Source organism: Neolamprologus brichardi, chromosome 23 (genome assembly GCF_056152115.1).
Source record: "Neolamprologus brichardi isolate AB-2024 chromosome 23, ASM5615211v1, whole genome shotgun sequence".
In the NCBI taxonomy this organism is placed as follows: Eukaryota; Metazoa; Chordata; class Actinopteri; order Cichliformes; family Cichlidae; genus Neolamprologus; species Neolamprologus brichardi.
The window spans coordinates 39,540,099-39,557,956 of NC_142125.1; the positions used below are offsets into that span (position 1 = coordinate 39,540,099).

General features: G+C 43.0%; 1 protein-coding gene across 1 annotated transcript in view; it reads left to right on the forward strand.

Annotated features, from left to right (window-relative positions):
* The window catches only part of ptgfrnb (prostaglandin F2 receptor inhibitor b), a 99,460-nt gene that overhangs the window by 47,592 nt on the left and 34,010 nt on the right, over positions 1-17,858 (forward strand). Inside the window, exons 6-10 of the mRNA XM_087836279.1 lie at positions 6,798-6,944; positions 7,023-7,183; positions 7,379-7,499; positions 8,431-8,650; positions 8,738-8,925. Of these exons, the coding sequence (XP_087692405.1) occupies positions 6,798-6,944; positions 7,023-7,183; positions 7,379-7,499; positions 8,431-8,650; positions 8,738-8,925 (837 nt within the window). The remainder of the gene's footprint in view (positions 1-6,797; positions 6,945-7,022; positions 7,184-7,378; positions 7,500-8,430; positions 8,651-8,737; positions 8,926-17,858) is intronic.

Consider the following 17,858-nt stretch of genomic DNA (forward strand, 5'->3'; position numbering starts at 1 on the left):
TACAGCATATTGTATCTCTTAAGCCTTTTTTTGTGCTCATGTTTTTGGTCTCTGCATTCTCCTGTCGCAAATCAAGATCTAAGGCTCCTTTATTTGTATTGTACAATAAATTATACAGGAAACTGCTGCTCAAAAACAGGATCTCCTCATAGTATAGATAAAAATAGAAGAAATTTATAAGAAGGTAGATAAAAAATGTAAATATTATAAAAAATGTTCTAAAGTCTAGTCATGTGCGTTCTTAACCCTTTAAAACCGGTCGGAGCGGGCACGCTCTGTTTTGCGTAACTATTTTTAAATCCCAGTAGCTCTGCAACCATGTAAGCTAGCGCAATAATTTTTTTTGCATATGAAACCGGAGGAGTTGTACTTACATCTTAAGCCATCAGCTTGTCCTCGGTCACAGTTTCCTTCCACATATAGTTTTGCAAAAACTGCATAAAAAGCACTTGCAGCAACAAAAACATAATATTCCAGAAACACGCTTTGCTGATCCGATCAGCTGTTCGTAACACTTCCTACGTTGGATTAGACGTCAGCGCGAACTTTTGCACGTCCACCATGACCTGCCCGAAACCGGAAGTGACGTCATTTTCGCGGAAATGTAGTTTTTTACCATCAGCGCCTTATGAGCCTATACTGGTGTTTTTAAAAGTTATGTTTGACTTTATGACTTTCTGTGTCGTTTCTGGGATGCTTAGGACTCATATTGCACTGCTGGAAATAGTTTATTTTGATGCATATGCTGCTTTTGTGCAAATTTGCAGTATAATATTTATTTTAGTTTTTCCTGCAGTGTATAAAAATTGGTGTATTTCAAAAATAAAACTATGAAAACACTCAAAATAAATTTCCTGTGGTGGGAAACTATTTTGTGCAACTTTTTTGTATTTACAGTTTTGAGGGATAAGCCTCTTAAATTTCTCTAACTAGAAATATATGTTAAAAAAACAAAAACGATTTTCAATTTTTTTGTAGTTTATTGCACTTTTTTGCAATTTATGTAATTACTATGCACTTAATGCAGACATATTATTAAAATTTAGGCTGTAATGGTTGTATTGATGTATATCAACTTGAAATGCTCCAAAAAAATGGCTCCACAGCATGTAAAAATATAAGCTAAGCTCTGGCGGACTTGGTTCTATGGTAGGTCTTAAAGGGTTAATGTCCTGTATCGTCTGCCCAACGGCAGAAGTTCAAAAAGATGGTGAGCAGTGAGCGAGTCCTTAAAGATGTTCGTTGCTTTCTGAAAGCAGCAGGATATGAAGATTTCAGGGCAGGTTGGAGAAAAATGTCTGATCCTTTACTGGGAAATCGTTCGGTCAGTTCTAGAGATGATTCTGCTGGAGTCTCCTCTCTGCGAGTGAAGACACAAAGTTAGTCAAAGCAAACTGCAAAGGGGGGACCACGAAAACATCCATCAGACCTAATCGGACCTTTCAGTTACTGTCACCTGGCTAAAACTAAAGCTATGTACAGCCACTGAGTAAGAGCCTCGTTATGAGCAAAGGGCCCAAGCAGTTATCTGTCTGGGCTTGACTGTCATGTTCCTTGATCTGTTCCTGGGGAGGTTTTTTAGTACGGTGGTCATTTGTCCCACTGAAGGATACTGCTGTCCCACAGCTCCTGGTCTCAGTGAATTTACTTTGTCCGTCAGTAATGTTGTTGCTGATAGCTCTACTAATAAAAATGAATCTATTTATTCATATTAAAATCAGTTGTTAGTTTCATGTGAGCTGAAAAATAACAATTGATGTGTAAAATTAAAAACCAGCACTTAGTGGTTAGTGAATCTGTCACCGTTGCTCTCACTGAAATCCAAAGAGTAACTTCTCGATGTGAACACATGCTGTGTGATGAAAGCAGTTTGTTGTGTTATTGACAATGACCTATTTTTCCTCGCTCTGCCTCCCAGATCCACACACTAATGGAGCCATTTTCTTCTTCTTAAAGCTTGTTTTACACAATTTTCCTCCCTGCTTAACTCTGCAGAACGCAGGATAACAGAAAGGAGCAATTTAGGCTGCCAGTCAGACTCAGCTTTGAGGACATGACTTCAGGTCAGAAGCGTAAAAAGCCTCTTTAACATGAAATCTATTTTCTCTTTGCTCTTCTTGCATTGAAACAAACTGCAGGATGACTGTGAATTGATGCTCAGTTTCATGCACACTGCATCTGTTTTCCATATTTAGAGCTTTTTCATAGTTGGAAAACTGTTGTTGGGCAATTTTTGTCATGTGGGTGAGACGACACGGAGAGTTAGTGTTTTAAGACTCAGACGGAAAAGGATGATGTGGTTCTGTTGGCTTCATCGGGTGAGGGCCTCCAGCTCGCACTGGAGCGGTTCGCAGCCGAGTGTGAAGCAGCGGGAATGAGGATCAGCACCTCCAAATCTGAGGCCATGGTTCTCAGCCGGAAAAGGGTGGAGTGCCCACTCCGGGTCGGGGATGAGTTCCTGCCCCAAGTGGAGGAGTTCAAGTATCTCGGGGTCTTGTTTGCGAGTGATGGGAGAAGGGAGCCGGAGATCGACAGACGGATTGGGGCTGCAGCTGCAGTAATGCAGACGCTGCACCGGTCCGTCGTGGTGAAGAGGGAGCTGAGTGTAAAAGCGAAGCTCTCAATTTACCGGTCGATCTACGTCCCTACCCTCACCTATGGCCACGAGCTGTGGGTAGTGACCGAAAGAACGAGATCGCGGATACAAGCGGCGGAAATGAGCTTCCTCCGAAGGGTGGCTGGCCTCTCCCTTAGAGATAGGGTGAGAAGTTCGGCCATCCGGGAGGGGCTCAGAGTAGAGCCGCTGCTGCTCCACATCGAAAGGAGCCAGCTGAGGTGGTTCGGGCATGGGCGCCTCCTGGGCGAGGTGTTCCGGGCATGTCCCACCGGGAGGAGGCCCCGGGACAGACCCAGGACACGCTGGAGAGATTATATCTCTCGGCTGGCCTGGGAACGCCTTGGTGTTCCCCCGGATAAGCTGGAGGAGGTGGCTGGGGAGAGGGAGGTCTGGGCCTCTTTGCTTAGGCTGCTGCCCCCGGCCTCGGATAAAGCGGATGAAGATGGATGGATGTTTTAAGACTATTGATTAAATTAGTTTGCATTACTTATATCGTCAGCGGAGTAGGAAACTGATATCCCCTCAGCCCTGTGATGGACTTGTGAACCCCGCCTTTAGCTCTCTGCCAGCTTGGATAGGCTTCAGTACCTCCAAGGGGAAACTAAGTTTGAATAGTGGGTAAGAAAATAGATGGATGGCTGGATGTTTCCTTAGCTGAAGCACGAGTTTCAGCCAGGTTTTAGAAGTCTGAGGAAATCTTAATTGTTGCAGTAAATGAAAGAAGTCTGTCAGCGTGGCTCTGTGGGCTTAAACAGAAAAAGCCGTAAAACTAATGAAAATAAGGCTACAAGTCCAAAATATGTCCTTCATATTTTCCAAAGGCGTTCATTGGGCCGCATCGGTGTCTTTTGTAGTCCGATTGTGACTCCTGGGCCTTAAGTTCGATATTCCCGCTTTACGGTTTGGGTGTGTTGAGGCGCCTCCATTAGATTTGAGTTTGGAGGTCGGGTTTCTAACTTGCCGTCGTGGTCCTGAGCCATCTTTGCAGTGTGGCGGCATGCTTTCTCCTTGGTATCTGTGCCATTGGCATAGCTGATTGTTCTAGGTGTGCTGTTATTTTTAGGTGTTTGGCACATGATGGGGTGCTTTGTCAGAGTACTGGCCGGTGAAATGCCACAAGCAAACATTTCACTGTGGATCAATGCCATCCACTATATCTGTCAGTGGTGTTAATGTTGTGGCTGCTCGGTGTATACCTACTGCGTTTCAAGCCTTGTGTCACAAGCTGCTGTACAGTAGCAGAGCCCCTGAACTGGCGGCGAGTGGTCATGTTACTCGACTAAATAAGGCAACATTTCGGTGAGGGAGAGAGCGTGGAGCGTGGCTAATTGGCAGAGGAGCTTCACACGTTCTCATTGATCAAAGTGTGTGTGTGTGTTTCACACCAGATGGTGACAGTGCATGAGTCAGTGTGTGTGTGCGTATGACGTCCAGCTGACATCATGCAAACCGACTCCTTTGCCAAACACACCCAAGCCCATGCACTTGATTTCTAACGTTTTTGGCTGCGTGTTTGTGTGTCTGTGTGTGTCTGTGTGTGTGTGTGTGGTATAGTGGCATCTCTTGGTATGCTGGCACACTATCAGGAACTACTTTTATATACTGTGTGTGTGTGTGTGTGTGTGTGATTTCTCACGGTTAAGCAGGTGGAAATCTTGTTGTGTGTTTCCTGTTCACTGACGCGTAAAGGTGCAATCTGGATGCCTGACTGAGAGGACCTGCCTCCCCACCTACACACACACTATTAATGCTTTGATACCCACCTCATCTCACACAGTTAACGGTGTTATTTCTGCTCTATTTCTGTCATCTGGCTCAGTCACCTAACTCTATTTAAGGAAGAAATCACCTACAGGAGAAAAAAAGGAGGATTCACTTTGCATGTGTCTGGTGATGTCAGACTGTTAATGTGACCTAGGATTGACTGATGAAAGCAATACCCGGCTGGGTTGGCAATAATGTCTCTCGAGGCAGCACTGTAACTCAATTTCTGGCATTATCATCGAGGAGCTGTTCAGCCGTCAGGGTTCTGATTCTCTTCTTAAAAGAAGCGCTCATTTCAACCCCGCTGACAACGAGGATAATTAAAAACTCCACGTAGCCAGTGTCCTGCTGTAGATTTTGTATGTGTATACTTAGATGTATGTTATGTGGTCATGGCCATTAATCCGCCGCCTTCTAGGCCGTTTGCCGGTAAACTTAATTGCCATTCTAAGTCTGACCACTTAATTATGCCAGTTGCACCATCTGGACTTGAGGCTTCTTTTCAGTCGACCATACTTTATGTATCGAGTTTAAAACAAGGACAGGATATATTTTATATAACAAGAAGCACAAACCTCTGCCAAGTCAGCTCACTGTCCGGACAGCTTTTACTTTAAAGCAGCGGTCTCCAACCTTTTTTGCGCCACGGACCGGTTTGTGCCCGACAATATTCTCACGGACCGGCCTAACACACGTGAAAAGACCCAGAAAAACCGAGTTAACGACAAAAACGATAACAAAATAACTCTGAAAACCGATAAAAACCCTGAAAACTATACATTTCACACCTGAGCCTCAACTGTCGCGGCCCGGCACCAAACGACTCACGGACCGGTACCGGACCGAGGCCCGGGGGTTGGGGACCGCTGCTTTAAAGTATTGTGTTTTCAGTTTTAAATAGCTCTGTTATCACTTTGACGATGTATACCATTAGGGGCGACTGTGGCTCAGGGGGTTGGGAAGCGTATCTGTAACCGGAAGGTCACCGGTTCGATCCCCGATCTCTGTCCTGGTCGTTTTGTCCTTGGGCAAGACACATACCTACCGCCTACTGGTGTTGGCCAGAGGGGCCGATGGCGCGATATGGCAGCCTCGCTTCTGTCAGTCTGTCCCAGGGCAGCTGTGGCTACAACCGTAGTTTGCCTCCACCAGTGTGTGAATGCGAGAGTGAATGAATAGTGGCATTGTAAAGCGCTTTGGGTGTCTTGAAAAGCGCTTTATAAATCCAATCCATTATTATTATTATTACCACATCACGTCTCTAAGTTTTGAGGCTTTTTTTGTCAGTTTCAGGTAATAAATCATGAAGTTGACCTTTAAGACCTTGGTGGATGGATGCCAAATTTTAATGGATTATTAACGTGGTCCCATTTTACACCAAGTTTTATCAGAATTCAGTAAAACCTTCTCGAGCTACCCCGTTTACAGACAGAATGATAAACATGCAAATGCTACTAAAAACATAATCTCACCAGGGTGTATCAGAAAGAATCATCCAATTTCAAGAAGCTGTATTTTTTAAAGTAATGGACATAGAAGCTTGCGTATATTTTAAAATGCACATCTACAGTTTTAGGGTGTTTAACGCCATACTGTTGTGTGTTTCCATCATTACCTGAATGAATGGCTGTGAAATTAAAGCACTTTGATTCTTTTCGATACACCCTTGATTTCAAAGTGTTACGTGCCTGTCTTTGACCTCCTTGGGAGGTTTTTCACTTCTTGCTTACATGCGGGATTAAGAGAAGTTATCTATGTCTTAGTAGGCAGCTTCTTTTTGATTGTTGTCAAGTTTGGAGCTTGACATTCAGTGTGTCCCTATGTTGACTTTACGGCTATATTCTTTATTTTTGTCTTTTTATTGCTAGCCACACTTGCCAATGAGGCTTGGCTTAGATTTGGTTTATCCGACCAATATAAAGTTCCTGTTAAAGCCCACTTAGTAGTTGCCATCAGATTTGGTAGAGGTGATTTTGTGCAAATAGCCACGGCTTTCCAACGCGACTCAGGCAGCGATATTGGACAACAAGGCCTGCCAGACGCTCCAAGCAATCTGAAAAATTCTGCATGCTGTTGAAACCAAGAGCTCTGTGCAGGCCAGTCGGGTTTATCTGTTTCTTTATGGGCTAGGCTTTTGTTCAGGCTGAATGATGCTTGGATGGAACTTCACATTTGCAGTTGGTTATTTCTTATAGTCTGCTGCCATAAAGCTGTGGCTCTTTCCTCGTGCCTTTCCTGAGGTTAAATTGAAAGCGTGGCAGTTCAAACTGATAAAAATTAATTGGGTAAAAAGTACTGCAAATGAGTTTAAAACCCAAAAGGACCAGAGTTATCAGACCACCCAACCTCATTTAAAGTTTTCTATTCCGTACTGACACCCAGTTTAATTTTCTGCTGCCTCGCTTTTTCACCACAGAGCCGAACTTCACGCTGACCCTCGTGGCTGACGTCAACCCCCAGACGACAGCTGAGCCAACAGAACTCGCCTGTCGCGTCACCAACATTGCCAACTTACCTCTTGGAGGCCGACTGGGCGTCAGCTGGGAGCACACATCGCTTCCTGGTATGTTTAATTCAGATTTACTTTAGAGACGTTTTTCCACAGAATCACTCAATTTTTAAATTGTTCTGATACCGGCAGGGTTAGGGGACGACCCTCAGACCTCACATCCCATTGGTTCCTTGGATGCTAATGGCAACCTGCTGCCGGGGTCGATTTATATGGAAAGGATGAAGAGCGGTGCGTTAACGCTGAGCAGAGTCCAGCCCAACACGTTCAAGCTGCGAATCCTCCGCACACAGGTACAGTTTTTCATGCTGTGCAGCTAAACGTCGCCCTGCAATAATTTTAAAGTCTTATTGGAATCCTGAAAACGACGAAGTGCTGTGAGGCTCAATTGTGGTTAAATGAGAATAAGTGATGGAAAGAGTAAATGGCAGTCAGGTGTCGATAAAGGAACTTGGAGGCATTAATGGGCATTCATTTTCACTCTGCAGGAGATCGACATGGGCCAGTATGTTTGCAGTGTGTCTGCTTGGAGCGTCAACAGCCAGGGAGACATGGTGAAGACCTCTGAGAACAGAAGCTCGCCGCTGACTGTTCGATGGGACGCCAAGCGTAAGAAAGCTTTTATTATGACTTAGATTCCTGATTCACTGGCATTAGTAATCAGAATAAGCATGTAGATCTTTATTCTTTCTAGCTTTTATCTGCTGGTTAATAGGGCTAATATCATTATTTTTAATTAAAAGAATGTGGAGAAATTGCTGTGCAGCATCTATTACAAACTTAACTTCAGTCAACCAAGTATATATACCTGCCTTTCTTCCTGATGCAAGTCAAAAGAATCATAAACCGTTATAGTCGAGGCTTACCAGCCTCAAAATTATTACAACAAATTACCTTTTAATTCGGTGTGACTCACCAAAAAATATGAAAGTAGCAGAAACGAGTTTCTTTTCTCGTCCACTTCTGTGGATGTGATTCTGTGTCACATGCAGATAAAAAAACTGAGCTTTGTATCAGTGTTTTGGCGAAATTAACTGTATACCTGCCTGTGTGCGTGCACAAATGTGCCCGGTCAGTGAGGTACTTAATGAGGTATTTTTGGAAGAAATACAGAAAATCCAAACCATTAACTCAGATTCGTGATTCAGAAAACTACTCATGCACTGCCAGGCTGCCACAGTAGCTTCACTGCTGAGTTTCATGAATAAATGTCAATGTGTCCATATCGTTTATAGACTTTACAGAAGAATCCCACAACAGGCCTCCTTTTGTCTCAGCTTCACTGTCACAGTGCACACAGACATTCACTTCCTCCCTATTTGAGATCTACATGTTGAACTTGGTGACCATAATTTAGCTGATTGGGCTGTGATGTAATTGCAGTGTGCTGTATGTGTGTATGGGTCTGCTTTGAATGAGTTCATAGTCTAAGTACTTATCACTTCCCGTTGACCCCTGTCGGGGACTTCCCCCTGTCTGTGATGGTTTGAATGACGCTCTTCTTAGAACTAAATGATTGAACGGCCGCTTCTATCTCCAGGTCCGATTGTGAATGTGGTGGCTAAACGCATCCGTGAGGCATCGGTAGGAGGCTCTACCTTTGAATTGGGCTGCAGTGTCACCACTCAGAACATCGGTGATGCGGGGTACTCTGTGCTCATCCAGTCTCAGGACAGCTTGGACAGCACCGTGAGGACCATCATGACTCTCAGCCCGGACAATGTCGTACAGCACGGAGGAGCCACAGACCCAAACAGGAGGTACACATGAACACATTTAAGTAACAAACTGCAGTTTCTTGTTTTATATCGAGACATATAAAACATTTTTTTTGACTGCTTACTCAGAGACAATCTGGTTCTGACCAAATCGGGTGCGGCAGAGTTTCGGTTTCGCCTGGCAGGCGTCCAGCTGTCCGACAGAGGTTACTACTGGTGTGACGTCACTGCATGGACAAAACAGCAGCCGGGACAGGCTTGGACTAAAGCCAGCAGCTCAGAATCAAATAAAATCAGGATAAACTTCCTGGAAAATGGTGAGTTTTCCAAAATTTCCACCCTCCTCTATCATAGCAGTGACTGAAGTGGTTTTCTGACGATCTCCCCTTCAAGGTTGCGTCATTGGGCAGCCTGCAACATTTTTACAATGGCTGCTGGTTTTAGGTTTCTCTTGTTCTAACCCTTGTACTGTATGTCTGCGATGTGCACTGCATGTCCAAAGTTGTTTTCTCTTTAGAGAAGAGGCTAAAGTAATATGAGCCAAATCTGGCGAGTAGACCATGTGGTTAGGCTATGAAAGGCGTTTATATAAATTATATAGCCTGTTTTTAAACATGACAGTCAACGCGCTTTACACGATCAAATCCAAGAACAAAAATGAAATGATAACTTCTTAAGTTAATCAGTTTAGCTAGATGTAGTCAAAGGCAAAATATGGTTAGCAAAACTAAGGTTGTCAACCATCATTATACCAAGATTTTTCACATCAGTCTTCAGTGACCCAGCAAAAAAAAAGAAAGAAAAAAAAAAAAAAGATGCAACCGCACATTTTTGATTCCTATATAGACCGAATAGAAGGAAATTTGTGTAGGTCTCCACTTTTTCAAGAGACAAATGTAATAAATCAATAGGAATCATTTAGTAGAGAGCTAGATAGATCAGGGTATCATCTGCATAGATGTGTTAACCTGCCTTAACATATATGCCTGAAAGTATCACTAAAAGATAAAACAAAAGGGGACCAAGGATTGATCCCTGCTGGACTCCACATGGCGTTACGGTTTTCTCTGATTCATAAGCATCAATGGAGACAGAATAAATAATCCCTACCTTGAGAGTATGATCGTATACCTTGCATGAACAATCCCTGTAGGACCCAATCAAATTTTCCAACCTGTCAGATGGTGTGTTAGGATGTACAGTATTGAATGCTAACATTACCAGGGTACTCAGTTTGCTGAATCTGTATTCAAGCTGGTATCCGTTATCTTCAGGAGAGCGCTTCCTGTGCTATGATGTTTGTAAAAGTCTGATTGCACAATTTTAGAATAATGTTAGATAATTATGAAACGTACTAGGATCCAGGTTTCTCTTTTTCAAGTGAAACTGCAGTCCCTAAGGAAGACTGTTAGTGTGGCCAAAATAAGCCCTTTGTTTTCAGTGTGCCGACACACGCTACAGTTCTGGCCATCTCAGTCAAATGTCCTTCCTCAGTTACTTCAGAACATTACAGCAGAGGATCTACATTAAATCTGTCCTGCGGGATGGATTCACTGTGGACAGCCCTGTGAATATAAACAAGGACGAAGAAAACCCAAAGAGCATGCTCCTGGCTTGGACGCTGAAGGATCTGACGCCTGCTATTTGGTCTGAACTTCTGAAGACCCACCTCTCATTACCAGAGCTGATTCTCGTTGTGAATCACTTTGAAACAGGAGTTCATGCTCAAGTTTGATGAAATAGCAAAAATGCAAGAGGTCAGAACAGGACTCGTAGAGAGCGAGTTACAACAGGCAATCAGATGGCAGGTGAGACATAACTCTGATTGCTGTCTGTACAGAAAACTCTTGATTTCAAGCACACGTCTGCCACTGCAGTGACTGAAGGGGCTCAAGGCGGCTGTTAAAACTTAGCAGCAGAGTTTCATTTCAATCACCCTGGAGGACGTCACAGTGTGTATGCTGAGGAGGCCTGAGATTATGCTTTCAGATAAACTTTACATGTGAATTTAGCGTCGAAAAAACACTAAAGAACCAGCAGCTGCTCCTCTGTGTAGCACAGGATGACAGAGTTCATGTTAAACCTAATTGCGCCCTTTTACTCTTGGTGGGTTTTTCTCACTTGTGTTGCTCCTAAGGCTATATTTGTTTTGTAAGACACCATGCTCATTTAATGAAATCTCCTAAAAGCAGCCTTTATACAAAGTGCATAATTTAATGCTAAATGGTGATAAAATATTTTCCAAGCACTGTAGTGAAATTCATCAATAATAAAGAGCCGTTGTCTAGTCTTTCGATCACTTATTCACTTTCATAACAGTGGGAACAAATACCAGCGAATAAATTAATATTAAGGCCTTGCAATTATCCTGGAAATCTCAAAGTAGCTGTCTATTTATAGAAATGTGTAAGCATCCGTGTTCTGTACATCCCTCTACACAAAATAAATACACATCCTCCTCCCACACAGTGTTAATAATGAGCAACATAAATTCCCTAAAAATGTGCGGTGATAAAGATACTCTCTCACACACACAGATACACACCTTAAACCCTTTGACGCCCACCACAGCCACTGGCCTACTTAACTTTCTTTGATCTGGGAAGTAGGAGACACGAGGAGAAACAGGAGCGTCAGAAAGGGAAGGAGGGAGGCAACGAGGAAGACAACGCGAGAGAGGTGGTAAAGTGGACTGAGGAGGAGGAAAGTGCAATGGGTGAGGCAGAGAAATAGAAATGGGAATGTGGAGAGCAGCTGAGGTGAAGGAAAATGGGAATAATTGGCGGTATCAGGCTGGCTGGGGGGTTGGCGTGGAGGTATGCATCACCAGAAGAAGGAAAGTTGTCAAAAAGAGGATGAAGGGAAGATGAAAGTCAACAATAACAAAAGGTGGAGAATTTTAGAGAAAGGACAATGATAATAAAGTGATTACTAGGGATGGGTATCGTTTAGGTTTTATCCGATACCGGTGCCAAACCGGTACTTTTGAAACGGTGCCGGTGCTTAAACGGTGCTCGAACCGGTGCTTAAAGAATGGAGAACACAAAATTAGTCCAAAAACCTCTCATGTTCAGCTGTTTTTTTTGTAAAAAGATAACAATGTTAGCCTTTTCTGCAGCTATAGGGCATACAGTGGGGCAAAAAAGTATTTAGTCAGCCACCGATTGTGCAAGTTCCTCCACTTAAAATGATGACAGAGGTCAGTAATTTGCACCAGAGGTACACTTCAACTGTGAGAGACAGAATGTGAAAAAAAAATCCATGAATTCACATGGTAGGATTTGTAAAGAATTTATTCGTAAATCAGGGTGGAAAATAAGTATTTGGTCAATAACAAAAATACAACTCAATACTTTGTAACATAACCTTTGTTGGCAATAACAGAGGTCAAACGTTTACAATAGGTCTTTACCAGGTTTGCACACACAGTAGCTGGTATTTTGGCCCATTCCTCCATGCAGATCTTCTCAAGAGCAGTGATTTTTTGGGGCTGTCGCCGAGCAACACGGACTTTCAACTCCCGCCACAGATTTTCTATGGGGTTGAGGTCTGGAGACTGGCTAGGCCACTCCAGGACTTTCAAATGCTTCTTACGGAGCCACTCCTTTGTTGCCCGGGCGGTGTGTTTTGGATCATTGTCATGTTGGAAGACCCAGCCTCGTTTCATCTTCAAAGTTCTCACTGATGGAAGGAGGTTTTGGCTCAAAATCTCACGATACTTGGCCCCATTCATTCTGTCCTTAACACGGATCAGTCGTCCTGTCCCCTTGGCAGAAAAACAGCCCCATAGCATGATGTTTCCACCCCCATGCTTCACAGTAGGTATGGTGTTCTTGGGATGCAACTCAGTATTCTTCTTCCTCCAAACACGACGAGTTGAGTTTATACCAAAAAGTTCTACTTTGGTTTCATCTGACCACATGACATTCTCCCAATCCTCTGCTGTATCATCCATGTGCTCTCTGGCAAACTTCAGACGGGCCTGGACATGCACTGGCTTCAGCAGCGGAACACGTCTGGCACTGCGGGATTTGATTCCCTGCCGTTGTAGTGTGTTACTGATGGTGACCTTTGTTACTTTGGTCCCAGCTCTCTGCAGGTCATTCACCAGGTCCCCCCGTGTGGTTCTGGGATCTTTGCTCACCGTTCTCATGATCATTTTGACCCCACGGGATGAGATCTTGCGTGGAGCCCCAGATCGAGGGAGATTATCAGTGGTCTTGTATGTCTTCCATTTTCTGATGATTGCTCCCACAGTTGATTTTTTCACACCAAGCTGCTTGCCTATTGTAGATTCACTCTTCCCAGTCTGGTGCAGGTCTACAATTCTTTTCCTGGTGTCCTTCGAAAGCTCTTTGGTCTTGGCCATGGCGGAGTTTGGAGTCTGACTGGTTGAGGCTGTGGACAGGTGTCTTTTATACAGATGATGAGGTCAAACAGGTGCCATTCATACAGGTAACGAGTGGGGGACAGAAAAGCTTCTTACAGAAGACGTTACAGGTCTGTAAGAGCCAGGGATTTTCCTTGTTTGAGGTGACCAAATACTTATTTTCCACCCTGATTTACGAATAAATTCTTTACAAATCCTACCATGTGAATTCATGGATTTTTTTTTCACATTCTGTCTCTCACAGTTGAAGTGTACCTCTGGTGCAAATTACTGACCTCTGTCATCATTTTAAGTGGGAGAACTTGCACAATCGGTGGCTGACTAAATACTTTTTTGCCCCACTGTATATGGTGTCACTCTTCGCTGGCAGCAGTGCTTAAACAATGGAAAAAACACAAACTTTGTCCAAAAACCTCTCATGTTTAGCTGTTTTCCACTTTTTCTTTGGTCATTTTAGCCTTTTTGTCCAGGGTGAAGGGAGTATCTGCCATCAAACAAGAAGACAGCCGCATGTAGCTATGATGATGTTTGCTAGTTCACCTTACATGCATTAATATAATAACGTGGTTAGCGTACTCAACGTAAATTACACATGAACAACATTAAGCTACTCACGCAGAGAAGAACGGCTGCTGCTGCATCATCATCCTCATCATTTCTGCTACACTGGCAGGGCTAGGGGCCAGGACTCTACTCTTCGGGTTTTTGGGGGATGTTGCTAACTCCGGGTCCGATAACAGGCACCACACCCACAGTAGATGTGCTCAGTGTGAGGTCTCGCAGCAAGCTATCAAATACGGCGCATTTCTCGGCTTTTAAAAAAACGCTATGCGTCGCCAGGTGTTTCATCGGATTTGAGGTGTTACCTCCTTTGACAGTATCACAGTATCAGCTTAAAGCACTTGTTGCAGCTGCTGAGTTTGCATCTTTTGCTGTGAAGTACAGCCAGACTTTTGACCGCTTCGCCTTGGGCATTTTTAATCTGTAGCTCTGCTCTAAAAGAACATACGTACCTGGACCCGCCTACTATCCTCAGAAACGTAAAATGATTGGCTAGAATTCAAAGTGTATCACAGCTCAGGGAAAAAAAAGCACCGAAATAAAGCACCGAAATGTGCGCTGCTTCATGGTCTGGTTACTACCGTTTACCGGATACCGGTACCCATCCCTAGTGATTACCTGTGTTAAATCAGTGAGAATCACAAACCTGCGGCTCTCTGTTGCTAATCTATTTCTATCTACATACACGTTAAACAGAAATTAACTTTTTACATTGAGAATCCAGTCAGAACCTCACAGATCTGAAAGAGAAATTCAGGAACTCCCCTACAAATGGTGACGTAGTTGCTAGAGGTGGGAATCACCAGACACCTCGCGATGTGATATTATCACAATACTTCTCACTTCAGGTTTAACATTTGTGATATGGTGACCGTAACATATATTATATAACCAGAATACAAGCAGCTGAGTTAAGTCCCCTCAAGTTCTGCTTATTGATACGCTCATTCAGATTGATGGCAACATGTCGGCAATCTGTCTGCATCTATAATTTAGCAATCATGTGGAAACCAAGGTTATTTTCGTTAACGAAAACTAACGAAATAACAAAAACTAGAAGTGAAAAAACATTTTCGTTAACGGAAATAAAAATAAAAACAAAAAAAGGAAAACTAACTAAAACTATAATGAGTGTTCACAAAACGAACTAAAATTAACTGAATTTATAGCAAAAATGTGTTTAGTTTTCGTTGATGTGTGCGTGTCATACAAGAGTCAAGGGTGAAAATGAAGTTTAGTTTACAGATTTTTTTCTTGCTGTCTAATTATGCCAGCAGGTGGCAGTACGTTAGTCGAGTCGTCTGTGTTGCTGCTCCGTCCACGCGCAGAATCATGTCAGGAAAAGTCGGGAGCCGGAGTCCAATTTGGGATTACTTTGAATATGACTGTGTTTTGGATAAAGCAAGTGTCTTGTAGTGGAAAGAGACAAATTATGAGGGACATTTCTAAAGGGAAAAAATCCCACAAACCTTAAAGTGCACTTGAAAAGCTCACACAAGAAGGCTAACCTAGCTTATCTTGAGAAGGTAAGGGAGCACACTCAACCCTCATCCCCAGAAAACAGAAGCTAACCCCAGGCAAGGCAGCGTGATGCATCCCGAGACAACAGGACTGGGATATCTACACAACTGTGTGAGTCAATTACCTTCAAAAAGTTTATCAATTCACTTGAACCAAAATTACGAACACCCGGTGCTGCAAGAGTTAATAGTCTCACTGGGGCCAAGATATACATTTTATAGTTGCCTGGTATCAATGGTTGTTCATCTGCCTTTATTTATTTATTTAAAGAACCCATAGATGGGAATGTGAGTTGTCTGTCTCTGCGTGTTAGCCCTGCGACAGACAGGCGACCTGTCCAGGGTGCAGTATGGTAGCTGGAATAGCAACATACCCAAGGATGAGCAGAATGACTGATATGATGAAACTGGGATTTTGTTACACTTAATTATTGCAAACACAACTAAAACTATAACTGAAACTAATCAAAACTAAACTGAAACTAAGGATTTTCAAAAAAATAAAAACTAAACTAGCAAACAATTGGTAAAAACTAATTAAAACTGATATAAAATTGAAAATCTGAAGTCAAAACTAAATAAAAATAAAAACTAATGAAAATTGCAAAACTATTAAAACCCCGGTGGAAACCTTCGTATCTGTAACACAGAGATTTCCAATGTGGGATCAATAAAGTATCTATCTAGCTATGTAATGTTCCATATATGAATTGATAACCCCGTGTAAAAGCTCGCAGCTGAAAAACGTGAAAGACATCAGTTTGTCTAATGGCCTCTTAGAGGATGTTTCCAAAAATCAGCCTGTCTCCATAGTTCCTAAGTAAAATGCCCATATTAAGATAAAACCATAAATGTATACAACATAAAGTAGTAGCTTTAGCATCATCACTATTTCTCCTGAGTAAACTCAACCTGCGTTTGTGGTCTTGATGCCTTTTGGAGCATCATAACACGGTTATATGCTCTGTGGTGCAGATGGGCCAAGAAGTCTGTTCTCCAGTTTTGGTGAGTGAAGCTTTAGTATGTCATTTGTATGTTACTTAGCACTAATTAGCAGTCTGTGTCATCCACCCATATATCATTTAATGCACCATGCTAACCTTGCTTGTTAGCATTAGCTGATCATGAAGTCCTCCAACATCTCATCCAGATACAGCAACATTTTCCTCTAAAAAATAAATAAATAAATAAAATATGATCGTAGCTTTGATGCTAAAGTCAAATATAGGTCACATTATGGTGGCTACTTCCATCTTTTATATACAGCTAATAGGTAACCACACGTAGAACCTGCTTATGCAAAAAATACAGATAAAAGATGCTGCCGTGAAATTAGGAATCATTACATTTATGAGTGAATGAGCTACCATGAGGAAATTAGAGCATGGAAATCCAAAGCACTGTTTAGATGACAACTTCAAGGTCCTGTGTGGGCAAAAAGATTAGGAAGTCTTCTCAGGGGACATAATATTTAGTTTGAAAGCAGACGCCACCACCTGGAGTAAGTCGCGCGTCTTTGTTAAAAGACTGGATGAAACATTTTTAATCGTGTGCGAGAGACGTTTGGTGACAGCAGAGATGCTCTGAGGCTGCAGGAGCGAAGAAGTGAAAGATGACAGCAAACTGGAAGAAACGTGGAAAAGGAGAAGATGAACTGAAGACCGTCTTCTCTTTCTCTGGGGAGGGCAGGAACCCTTGAGCTTTACTTCCCTTTTTTTTCTTCTATCGCACGCTGTTTTTACCTTCTTCGTTCCTTCCACCACCCCTTCCCTCTCTCACCCCTGCCGTCTCTCCCTCCTCCCTCGCTCTCTGAGACATCTTCAAAGTGAAGCCCTTTGGCCAATCAGCCAGCTGCAAAGATCTGCACCACTGCTTTCCTTTTCTCTCTCTGCTTGCGTGCGTGTGTAATCTTTCAAGTGTTCGAGCGCGTGTGTCCGAGTTGAACATTTTGCGTTGACCCCACATAGAGCAACACACACACACACACTCCCACACTAACAGCGATCAAGCTTCAAGCAGAGTGGTTTTCAAGAACCCCTTACACTCGCCTTGGGGGACGGAAGCGCTGTGCACTCGTCGTTGTTGTGTGTGTGTCGAGTGCATCCACAAACTGGCAAGCCTCCCATTGTTCCAGCTGTATCTTCAATGTTTCAGACGTGCTGTGGTATTTCTGCCGTGCACGGGGGTCTTCTGTGAGGAGGTATATGAAAATGCAACGTCTCAACAGCACAGTCGCTGTTTAATAATTCAGCCTTTAAGTGATTTTAACCATTAAAATTAAGTGAGAAGTATATAAGTATACGAAAAAAAAAAAGTGGTATCTTTTTCCAAGAGTAAGGCCTCTATAAGAAACAATGTCCCCATTTCAGACATGACTTTTTCTTTTGTGAAAGTCTTCATTAGTAGAGTCTGGCTCTGATCCCAGAGTAAGATAGAGGAATGAGCTAAAATAACTTTAATGTCCACCTTTACTCCTAAACTCAATCATTCATCGTTTATTAGAAGGTTTTAAGTTAAATCCGTGTCATCCAACATATCATTTGTCCTTTCATTGGCACAGAGTAACGAGCACGTGCTTCCTAATACAAACATCAGCGACGTAAAGGATTTTTAAGGCCAGGCTTTCTTTGGACTTGCATATAGATCACCAGTGGCAAGACTTCAACATGTCTTTTCATAATGTTTATGCAGCTGGAGTGCATGCATTATACAGTATGCTACTCGTGACAGCATGGGTAGTGCAGACTTCTGAGGGAAAACTGTCAGAACATTTTAGATT